Source organism: Girardinichthys multiradiatus, chromosome 21, assembly GCF_021462225.1.
Source record: "Girardinichthys multiradiatus isolate DD_20200921_A chromosome 21, DD_fGirMul_XY1, whole genome shotgun sequence".
NCBI lineage: Eukaryota > Metazoa > Chordata > Actinopteri > Cyprinodontiformes > Goodeidae > Girardinichthys > Girardinichthys multiradiatus.
Window position 1 is genome coordinate 1,501,974 of NC_061813.1, and position 12,403 is coordinate 1,514,376.

At 42.6% G+C, this 12,403-nt stretch overlaps 1 protein-coding gene across 1 annotated transcript in view; it reads right to left on the reverse strand.

The window, feature by feature from the left end:
• snx7 (sorting nexin 7) overlaps positions 1 to 12,403 on the reverse strand; it is a 55,320-nt gene that overhangs the window by 17,393 nt on the left and 25,524 nt on the right. The window contains exons 7-8 of the mRNA XM_047348927.1: positions 8,732 to 8,818; positions 236 to 388 (exon numbers count right to left, since the gene is read on the reverse strand). Coding sequence (XP_047204883.1) covers positions 236 to 388; positions 8,732 to 8,818 — 240 coding nt within the window. The remainder of the gene's footprint in view (positions 1 to 235; positions 389 to 8,731; positions 8,819 to 12,403) is intronic.

Genomic DNA, 12,403 nt, shown 5'->3' on the forward strand with positions numbered 1-12,403 from the left:
AATATTTGTTTACCAATCAATACCTGCACATAATTTGAGCAAGTACTGCCTTTTGAAACTTACTGTATAGACCTTATTGTACTAGAAAAGTAACACCTCTGAGGTAAGAGCAGAAAACAGCCTCTATAAGAACTGAACAGCCAAGGTTCTGGAAATGTGAAGACAAAGAAGAATACAAACTGGCATAAAAGGATGAAAGGTCAGTGGAAGGGTTCCACTGAACTATTAATCTCACCTTCTCATAATAATCTACATTCTTGACAGCAGTGGAGATAAAAGCAGATTTAAGGTCAGCTCTCATTCTGGTCCTCCAGAGTGACCAGTCTCCACGCAAAGCGTTGTTGGCCTGTTCCATTCGGACTGCCAGGTCCTCCACCTCCTCCTGCAGCTGCCAGCCAAACACAAAGCAGTCACATGAACATCAGTTCATGCACATAAAAACGTCATAGCTGATGAGTTCAGTCAATCACAGATGAGTCTAGATTACACTGATCCATACAACATACCACAAAGTCCTTCTAGTTACCAGAGAAGATCCTAGAGTGTCTGGTGCTGATATGTCAGAAACAGATCTTTAGAATCAGTTTGACTTGTGGGTCGAGATGTCTGTGGATGAGCCTCTCCTCCCAATATGCTACCAGATGCCCTAGGAGTGGAGTCCAGATAAGACTATCAAACCTTTTCAAGTGTCTTAAGCTGGTGTCCTGCTGAAGGATGGTGCAAATGTAGAATAGTGCTGGATAAGTAGTTGGAAGGTCTTAGAGTAAAAGCTACAGTATCTCCCAAAAGTGGGTACACCCCTCATATTAAGGTAAATATTTTATTATATCTTTTTGTAAGGATTATGATTATTGATTAATTAATATTTATGAAAATTATAATAAAAAATCATAATTCAGGAAAATCATTTCTCAACCAAAAATCATTGCTTACGAATAGAACTCAGAGATGTCATCTGGTGATGTGATTATGGGCTCAAAGCTCTTAATAATTATAATTAGTTATTTATCATTAATAATTGATAATTATTAACCAAAACCACTAAATGTCACTGTTTAATCAACTGTGTCACCAATTGGTGGGGGAACTTTCGCCCTATTTTGACAGATGAATCACTCTTGCATGAAATAAACAGAAATGCTTCTCTTAAATATATATGTGAAGATTTATTGAAGCCATATAGCCCTGATATTCCACCATTCTGGTCCAAAAACCTTCACCTAACTAACCCGCAGCATTCTACCCAAAGGGATAAAAATGACTAATTAACAATAATAATAAAAGAAAATATATGCGCATTGAGTGTCTATGAAGATCAATCCAGCAGTTTTATGGACAAAATGTGCAATTTGGGTTAAATGGAAAGAGAAGTCTTCCTGGTGCTGATGTCTCGATTCCAGCGATCAGCTGATAGAACATGGGTGGGGGGGAGGAACACTTCAGCCACTAGCACCTGATTGTCCCAAATCTCGAACAAAGGGTGGGAGGAAACGAAATTGAGGCGTAAACGAAACTGAGGCGTAAGGTAAGGTAAGGTTATTTATAAAGCGCCTTTCAGCAACGAGACACTCAAAGCGCTGTACATATAATTACAATACAATCACAAAGAAAATAAACACAGATACAGAAAAACAAATCAAACAGAGGTAATACATTTTTTTTAAATAAAATAAAGAGAATAGAATGATATATAAGAAAATGAAAGGAAAATTGGACTGAAAACACAACTAATCATGCCTAGATGGCCCAGTCAAAGGCCACTCTAAACGTTTTTAATCTTGATTTAAAGCAACTTAGGGTTTCGGCGCTTTTACAGTTTTCTGGCAGTTTATTCCAGATTAGTGGAGCATAAGAACTAAAAGCTGCTTCTCCATGTTTGGTTCTGGTTCTGGTTCTGCAGAGTAGATTTGAGCCAGAAGACCTGAGAGGTCTGGCTGGTTGATCCACTGACAACAAGTCTGTAATGTATTTTGGTGCTAAGCCATTCAGTGATTTATAGACTAACAGAAGTATTTTAAAGTCTATTTTCTGAGCTACAGGGAGCCAGTGTAGGGACTTTAGAACCGGGCCGATGTGCTCCACTTTATTAGTTCTAGTGAGGACACGGGCAGCAGCGTTCTGGATCAACTACAGCTGATTGATCCACTTTTTAGGCAGACCTGTGAAGACACCGTTGCAGTAATCAATTCTACTAAAGATGAATTAGTTTTTCAAAGTCCTGCTGAGACATTAGTCCTTTAATCCTGGAGATGTTCTTTAGGTGATAGAAGGCCGACCTAGTTACTACCTTTATGTTCCTCTGAAGGTTCAGGTCTGAGTCCATCACTACACCCAGGTTTCCAGCCTGACTGGTGGTTTCTAGCTGTATTAACTGAAGCTGTGTGCTAACTTTTAAACGCTCTTCCTTTGGTCCAAAGATTATTACTTCAGTTTTGTTTTGATTCAGCTGAAGAAAATTTAGGCCCATCCATGCATTGATTTCTTCTAAGCATTTACCCAGCGCTTGAATGGGTCCATGGTCACCTGGTGACATCGTAACGTATAGCTGTGTGTCGTCTGCATAGTTATGATAATTTACGTTGTTGTTTATTAAAATCTGAGTTAGGGGGAGCATGTAGATATTGAATAGGAGGGGCCCTAAGATGGACCCTTGGGGAACGCCACATGTGATTTTTGTGCTCTCTGATGTAAAGTTACCTACTGACACAAAAAAGTCCCTGTCCTTCAAGTAGGATTTAAACCAGTTGAGTGCTGTACCAGAAAGGCCGACCCAGTTTTCCAGGCGCTCTAATAAAATGGAGTGATCAACAGTGTCGAATGCTGCACTAAGGTCCAATAATACCAGCACCGTGGTTCTTCCACAGTCTGCATTTATACAGATGTCATTGAACACCTTGACAAGAGCAGTCTCTGTACTGTGGTGAGCAGGAAGCCTGACTGGAAGACATCGAAGCGGTTGGTCGTTGTTAGGAAGTTGTTTAACTGCTGAAACACAGCTTTTTCAATAATCTTACTGATGAAGAGGAGGTTTGATATAGGCCTGTAGTTCTGTAGTAGCAGCTTGTCCAAGTTGCTCTTTTTCAATAGAGGTTTGATAATTGCTGTTTTTAGGGCCTGGAGGAAAACACCTGACAAAAGGGACGTGTTTATTATTTGAGTTAAATCAGATGTTATTACAGGCAAAGCTTTCTTAAAGAAAGCTGTGGGTAAAAGATCGAGACAGCAGGAAGAAGAGCTTAGTTGCTGTACGATTTCTTCTGCACAGGAGATCAAAACATCTCAGCATAAAACACTTCAATCAGTATTGCATGCAACAAGTTGATACCTTGGATTAACTACTAGTGATTCTAAATCACCTTCACTATGCCTCATCCTGCCCAGACCTCTAAATGCACCTATCTGGTTTAATATAAAAAAGGAACGAAATCCCTTTGACGTTGATTTCTACTTTCCACCGGTTGAGGATGGGTCAGGTCTGAAGAAAAACTGGGAAAAATATGAGGAACGTTTGAAGTCGACTGAATGAACAAAGAGGAAAACTCATCTCTTTGGAAATAAAACCTGTGTGGGTTTCCACCTGCGCTGGGGTCTTCGATCGGTATATGAATCTTCTGACCTTCTTGTATCAGAAAGAGTTCCAGGTTTCCAGCTCTTCAGAGAATCGCCGTGCGGAGGAAAAGCGCGCCTGCGGGCTTTTGTTTCTCCAGATGTGCGCCTCCGTTGCATTGTCTCGTGAGACACGCTGGAAATGGCAACGAAAGTTTATTTTCCGCGAGTTTTATAATCTTGAGTGACGTCAGAGCTGCAACGTCTGTTGAACTGTGCAGTAGAGGGTGACACGGGAGTGGATTTTCTCTCCTGTCTCATCCCGCTCCCACAGAAAAATGTCTTGTCCCATCCCAATCCCAGGCCTGCATAACAAAGAAAATCCTGTCCCGTCCCACTCCTGGTAAATTGATTCCCACTCCCGTCCCGCTCCCATTCAGAACGACTCCCACTCCTGTGCCACTCCCATTTTTGTTTTCTTCATTTAGTCTTTTGGCAATTTCTTTCTTTGAAGGACCAGTTAGGTCCCTGTTTTTAGTTGTAGTAAAGGCCAGTTAAAGTAAAAAGAATAATAATGAAGAAATAATAAAATATCAAACTAGGAAACAGACCATGCTTATCTTAGTTGAATAAACAAAATGTACATAGTTGTATTTTACTCATTTATTAAGTGATCGTTTCCTTTGAACAATGACATCACTTTTATGTTTCAAGTTGCTGGAACGAAAGAAAAATGCACCTAGTAAGAGAACTGTTCTTGTTGAACAAAAGGACAAAAAGGCAAAACCTTAATAATTTAGAAACTGGACCTCAATGGTTCACAGCCCTGGTCCTCAGGGACCCCTTCCCTGCTTGTTTTAGATGTGTGTCTGCTCCAGAACACCTGAATCAAATTCTGACATGACCTCCTATACAGGCATCAAGAATGGAGGGTCAAACTGGACAAAATTAATACAATAAAATCATCATTAAATAAATAAATGTTGTGAATGTCCCATAAGTGAAGTAAATGTAACATGAAAGAAATGTAACATTAAATTAAAGGTACCATTTATTTATTTAATACATCATTAGAAACAATAAATGTACCATTATATCATGAAATGGAATATTATGCAATTAAATGTGCCACAGAATAATTAAGTATAATTTTAAAGACGACATGACGTAATTAGTGGTACACTTAATATTTAATGATGTATTAAATAAATTGTACATTTAATGGTACATTCTATTTTTTTCTATTTCACAACATATTTATTTAATATCTTCCCTTGATGAAGCCTTTCTACGAGGTCCGCGAGGGGACATGGGGAATTTTTTCTTTTTTGTGTCCCCACGCAATAGTCTTTGCGTTATTTCGCAATACTTTGCGGGATAGTTTCCAAACCAGATAACTGCAAAAATGAAACAAACACTACACCCGTTTTGAGATTTATTGAGTTTTATTTTGAAATCAGCCTTAAATAAAATTATCTTCAATCAGACTAAAAGACAGTTTTTATCCACAAGCTGTCAAACAAACTACTGAACAATAATACTGCACGAAACCACATCTGTGACACGTTGTTTCCTTATTACTGCTGCATGATGTGTACTTTTTTTTTGTAAGCCATTAGTGTTTTTGTTTTTATCGTGATTTGAACGGTTCTTCTTATCCTAAGTATTTAATCGCATTGTTTACTGCGTGTTAACCTGCATATGACAAATAAACCATATCAATCACATATCAGTGCTGTTTGTTTTATGAGCAGTTTGTCATCTGTGCTGTTGCTCCAAAATGCCGAACGCAAAAGTATTGCGTGGGGACGCAAAAGAAATAAATTCCCCCATGTCCCCTCACGGGCTTCCGTACCTTACCTCTTAAATCTTTAGTGCACATGCAGCAATTTTGTTGGTCAGATGAGACTTGACACATGATGGTACTTTTGGTTTGATGAATGAAGAGATGCAGGGTTGATTTAATCCAGAATCTGCCAAACAAGTGTCCCTTAATCACTGGTGTCCTTGATTACGACTAAACACGTTTTATAAGCAGCAGACTGCGTGTTAAAACCGCTACATTCAACTCTCCTGAAGTTCGGTAATATTTGCGACTTTCCTGTCAGCTCTATGAGTTTAATAAATAAGTCCTTACTTCTGACTTTACGTTGCAAATCCAATTTTACCACGTCCAGTTCTCCACCTGTGTTTGCTCCCTCCTTTCTGAACGCAGGTGGAAAACATCGATCAGAAGCACTGTTGGCTTGTGGGTCGTGTAGTTCGTTTGACTCGCATTATAGTATAGGCTTCTTGGAAAAAAACTACACAATGGCGGCGTCGATCCAAGTTTTTTTTCCTTAAAGTTTATAACAAAGTCTCAGTTTTACATTTCCAAGGACAATTGATCCTAGTTTATTTTCCCTCCTATTGGTTAGTTCCCGCTCCCGTCTGCTCCCGTTCATTTTTTATCCTGTACCGTCCCAATCACGTGATCTTTACTGATGCTGTCTCCCGTCCCGCGGGATTCCCGTGACCCGTGGGACTCCCGAAAAATTGTCAGCCTCTACTGTGCAGCCCAGCCGGTCTATTACCCCAAAATGGATGAGCCCAACATTTTCATGGGACAACACTGAATATATGACACTTCATACAATGTTAAGTAGTCAGCTTGTAACACTGTAAATTTGCTGTCCCCTCAAAATAACTCAACACACAGCCATTAATGTCTACACCGCTGGTAACAAAAGTGAGTACACCCCTAAGTGAAAATGTCCACAGTCAGTCAGTGAGACAGGCACATTCCAAAACATTTTAATATTGTGTAAAAGCGCATCTAAGAAAATCTTATATATTATGAAGAATCATTACACATAGAGTGATATATTCCAAGCCTTTGTTTCTTGATGATTACAGGTCCTTCTCAAAATATTAGCATATTGTGATAAAGTTCATTATTTTCCATAATGTCTTGATGAAAATTTAACATTCATATATTTTAGATTCATTGCACACTAACTGAAATATTTCAGGTCTTTTATTGTCTTAATACGGATGATTTTGGCATACAGCTCATGAAAACCCAAAATTCCTATCTCACAAAATTAGCATATCATTAAAAGGGTCTCTAAACGAGCTATGAACCTAATCATCTGAATCAACGAGTTAACTCTAAACACCTGCAAAAGATTCCTGAGGCCTTTAAAACTCCCAGCCTGGTTCATCACTCAAAACCCCAATCATGGGTAAGACTGCCGACCTGACTGCTGTCCAGAAGGCCACTATTGACACCCTCAAGCAAGAGGGTAAGACACAGAAAGACATTTCTGAACGAATAGGCTGTTCCCAGAGTGCTGTATCAAGGCACCTCAGTGGGAAGTCTGTGGGAAGGAAAAGGTGTGGCAGAAAACGCTGCACAACGAGAAGAGGTGACCGGACCCTGAGGAAGATTGTGGAGAAGGGCCGATTCCAGACCTTGGGGGACCTGCGGGGACCCGCATTCCCCAGGTCAAGCCACTTTTGAACCAGAAACAGCGGCAGAAGCGCCTGACCTGGGCTACAGAGAAGCAGCACTGGACTGTTGCTCAGTTGTCCAAAGTACTTTTTTCGGATGAAAGCAAATTCTGCATGTCATTCAGAAATCAAGGTGCCAGAGTCTGGAGGAAGACTGGGGAGAAGGAAATGCCAAAATGCCAGAAGTCCAGTGTCAAGTACCCACAGTCAGTGATGGTCTGGGGTGCCGTGTCAGCTGCTGGTGTTGGTCCACTGTGTTTTATCAAGGGCAGGGTCAATGCAGCTAGCTATCAGGAGATTTTGGAGCACTTCATGCTTCCATCTGCTGAAAAGCTTTATGGAGATGAAGATTTCATTTTTCAGCACGACCTGGCACCTGCTCACAGTGCCAAATCCACTGGTAAATGGTTTACTGACCATGGTATCACTGTGCTCAATTGGCCTGCCAACTCTCCTGACCTGAACCCCATAGAGAATCTGTGGGATATTGTGAAGAGAACGTTGAGAGACTCAAGACCCAACACTCTGGATGAGCTAAAGGCCGCTATCGAAGCATCCTGGGCCTCCATAAGACCTCAGCAGTGCCACAGGCTGATTGCCTCCATGCCACGCCGCATTGAAGCAGTCATTTCTGCCAAAGGATTCCCGACCAAGTATTGAGTGCATAACTGTACATGATTATTTGAAGGTTGACGTTTTTTGTATTAAAAACACTTTTCTTTTATTGGTCGGATGAAATATGCTAATTTTGTGAGATAGGAATTTTGAGTTTTCATGAGCTGTATGCCAAAATCATCCGTATTAAGACAATAAAAGACCTGAAATATTTCAGTTAGTGTGCAATGAATCTAAAATATATGAATGTTAAATTTTCATCATGACATTATGGAAAATAATGAACTTTATCACAATATGCTAATATTTTGAGAAGGACCTGTATGTCTTACAGGTAAAAAATAAATAAATAAATACTGGTGTATACAGGACACTCATGTTGTCATGACAATGTTTTACACCAGTAAAGAGTTAATAACTTTAGAATTGTACCTTAAATCCGAAAGACACCAAGGATTCAACTAAACCTGTGGTCCCATCTTGTTTTATACCGTGAACCTTCATGGAACAATAACAAGGGTGTCCATGTGACATTTCATTTCTTATTACAGTGGATCAGATAAGGGCACAAACTGGCTTATATGCATTAGAAGCTTGAGGAGTGAATTAAAGCTGCTCTGCTCTCATTAACAACAAACACCTGTGTCGGGGCTGGGTTTTCCGGCTGAAGTCCTAATTAAAATCTAGCGGCTGGATTTAATGTTCTGCTGTTGGAGAGAAAATAAACACCGGCAAATCTCCACAAACACATTCCTTTAGCATACAGACAGGAGCAAACAACTCAGTTTCAGCCTCCGTGTTTCCACACTGTGAAGCCTGTTGTCTTCAGGTCTTTAAATCATGTGGTGACTGACACTGTTACAGTGTCCTGCTGGACAGAGGACTAAAAGGAACGCTTACTGAGGTAAGCATCTGTGGGAGATCTTTTCCCTCTACAATATGTACTGAGGTTGGACCCAGGTAGAGAACTCACTCCATGTTCCTCTTTCTTGCATCAAACCACAGTGAAGGTGTGTACAGCAGAGGACAACTATACTGTGCATGTCAATGTGTGTCTGATGAACTAAATCATACTTACTATTTCTTGGTCAGTTTTTCTTGATGCCAGGACCTCATTCTTCACCTCAAACTCGGCCTGGATGTTGTCTCTTCGTCTCATCACAGCCTGTAATAAACAGCAAAGTTTACTGAACTTCAATATATCACCTTTACAATATATGTATTGTATTGTTTTTCATGTTGATGAGGAAATGATCAGAAATGATCTGTCAACTAAACTGGACATCATGCAATACTAGCGATCTTTTTATCTGTATTTATTTCCACTATTGGTACAATCGGATTTCTTTTTTTAACCGTGTCCTGTCCGGCAGAGAAGCGCTCAGAATTGTTGTCTGAGTGCCAAGAAGAAGCCCAATAGATTTATTTTCACAAGTGGAGTATTACTGCAAACATTTTAGTGCTCAGCTTGATATTTATAAAAAATACTTTATTAGAAACTGCTTTGGGATTATTTCAATTGTTACAGAGACAGAAACGAAAAGGAAAAAAAAAAAGCAAGAGAGAAAATTGGGGCAAAAAGGGAAAAGTTAAAAAAAGTGCATGGTACTACTGAATGCAAGATGTATTTAGTGTTAACTGTGGCTCAATATAGAACATGTGTGTATCTGTTAACACCTGAATCTAAACCCCTGTGGGTCTGAGTATGAGCGCGCTTGTGTATACAAGGTTTTTCCATAAAAATATGCAATAGCGATTGTGAGGAGCCACAGACCTGCCCCCTTGGACCTGAGACAAACACGGAGGAGATCCGAGCCACAGGCATCCAAACGCCCCCCAGAGCACAAAAACCCCAGGAAGGCTTACCACAAGGACTACCGCAACCCCCCAGAGAAGAGCAGGGGAGAGCCCCAGGGGAACCACCCAGCAGCCAAAGTGCAGAAAACCCAGGGAGCTACAAGACCACAGGCCCCGCCAGCAACCGTCTACGCCAGAGCAGATTCAGCCATGGACCCAGAGACCCGAGACACATCACTCCCCAAGCAGAGGCCTGACAGAGCCCAGGGGCCCAGGCCCCGGCAAGCAGCCAAAGGGAGTGAACCGGCACACACCAAAGCACCCGGACACCGATAACCACAAATACACCAGCGGGCAGAGACCCCAGCCACCGACAAGGAGTGTGGCGGGGAGGAAATAGGCCCCACATTTGATAAGCAGCCTTAACTGATCCAGGAGAGGGAGCAGCCCAAGACCCAACCTGACACAAAAACAGGCACACAGTCACAATCACACATTCCCACCCTCATGCGTATAGATAAAAACACTCACACCCACGCACCCAATGTAAAGACACACAACAATGGACGTTGTATACTTACACACACTCCCCATACGTATTCTATACTCCCAGGTCCAGGTGCCGATACCTCAAAGGGGCAACCAGGCTCCGGACCCAGGAGGTGGTCCCTTTCCCTCCCGGGGTGGGGACAGGCAGACCACCCCAGCACCAGCCCAGACTAGTGCCAACTCTAGTCTGGGCCTGAACCCGAGCGACCCCAGCCTGGACCACGACCCCCTTGTCCCAACCCCAGTCCCCAACAACCCCCAATCCCAGCCTGAGAGGGCGCCATGTACAAAAGAAGAGTCTACCTGGTCCAAACTAGCCCACCAACCAGAGCCACCACAGGATAAAACAGTCCCAACCCCCAATGAAATTCTGATCTCAACTCCATGAGCCTGCCATCCCCCATGAACCCCAACATGAATTTCCCCACAGGGCCACCACCAACCAGGACACAGATATCGAACATATGCCCCTGAACCCAAATGCCATGAATTCCCTCCCCACGGGAGCACACCCCCACAGATGAGCTCCATCCCCGAAAAGCCGCCAAAGACGCACCTACACAGAGCAAGCTTCACACACAGACCCGCTCCAAGCACCCCGCCGCATCCTCACCCCCACCAAACAATGCGCCATGACGGCAAGGCAAGGGCCCCAGACGACACCACCACAGCCTCCGCCCAAAGGCGCAACAGGGCAGACACCACCAAGCACCGTGCCCACAACGGAACCCTCGACCCCACACCAAGATGGGACAAACTCACGCGGCAAGAGGACCCCGGCCAGCGGCAAGAACCCAGGGACGGCGGACAATATGATTCTTAATAAATATGAGTGACTGTTTCTGAAGTAAAATACATTTTGGTTATTAGACTGCAACTTAGAGTTTTTGGAAGCAAACAGTATTTTTGCAAAGTAGTTTAACAGTGTGGCTTACATTTAGAGGTTTGTTTTTGATTTATAAGACTGAATGAACATACCTGAGAGAAAGACCTAATAGAGCTAATATCTAGATGAGATCAGACTGGTGCTGGTGAAAAGGTGTATGAATGTCACTCAGAAAAGGAAGGATTTGCATATGGACTGTTCTGGTCTTAAGAGTTCTGGTGTTCTGCATGTTTTAGATGTTGTCCTTGATCAAGGCACCCGAAGGAAAAAAATGGGTGATTAGCAGGCTCATGCGGAATATTGGCAGGCTGAAGACATAACTCAGCCCTTTGTTTAGGGTGAGTTGGAGCAGGAACACATCTAAATGTTGCAGGACACCAGCTGACATGTGCTGGATGTAGTCACAGTTAAGGCGACGATGCTGAGGGAGCTGAGGAGAATCAAGATCCTGATGCTGAGAAAGTTGGAACTTTGCTTCCAGACAGAGAAACAGGATAATGGAAAGCCAACGATCATTTTTATTAAAGCTAATAAATAACCTGTTTTAGGGTAGGAGCATTGTTTTTATGCTTCCTAACTGTAATATCAGGTTGTTGTAATTAGGTCTGCATATCAATTGATGCAGTGATACTTCTCATTTTCTTTTTGTTATAGTGCCATGGAAAATATTTTCGATATTGTAGGAAACAGGAGAAGGTAGTGAGGGCTTTGGGTGAAGATGATGTAGCCTCATCAGTGAGACAGGCCGAGAAACCAGGAACAATCATATCAGAGAATGATCAGACCTGTGGCGGTGTTCCTTCAGTTCTGTGATTTTTAACCAAATACCTTTTTCATTTCTTTGCCAATCCATATTTTAAAGTCTTCCTGTCATGTTGTGAACCTGAGTGGACATGTGAAATACTCCGAACAATCAGAGTATTTTATGCTTAACACATGACAATGAGTGAGTGAAATCCTGTGGGACACCGGCATAACCCCTACATGAAGAGGAGAAACATAGCATTAATCCAATGCTGAAAACCAACGTGAAACGAAATCAGACATTGGCAGTTCCAGGTGACCCACGGTAAGAATTGCCTGACATAACATTTTTGTCAAAGCACCTTCAGGATCCAGTCAGGCATGTGATCAGTTTAACTGATGATTCTAACTGTAGATAGTCGACCTCACAGTCCCTCTCCTTGAACCGCCACCTTAATGTGGTGGAGGGGTTTAAGTGCTCGAATGATCCTAGAGGCTATGTTGTCTGGGGCTTCAATGCCCCTGGTAGGGTCTCCCATGGCAAACTAGGCTTTAGGTGACGGGTCAGACAAAGAGCGGTTCAAGACACCCCTCATGAGGACCACACAATTGAGGCACATGACGTCGCCCGGTACGGCGGAGCCGGGGTCCCACCTTGGATCCTCGCGGGACAAGGCCGGGCCAAGCCCGAAGGAGAGATGCGAGGCCATCCCCCAGTGGGCCCACCACCTGCAGGGGGAACCGTGAGGGACCAGTGCAAAGAGGACTGGGTGG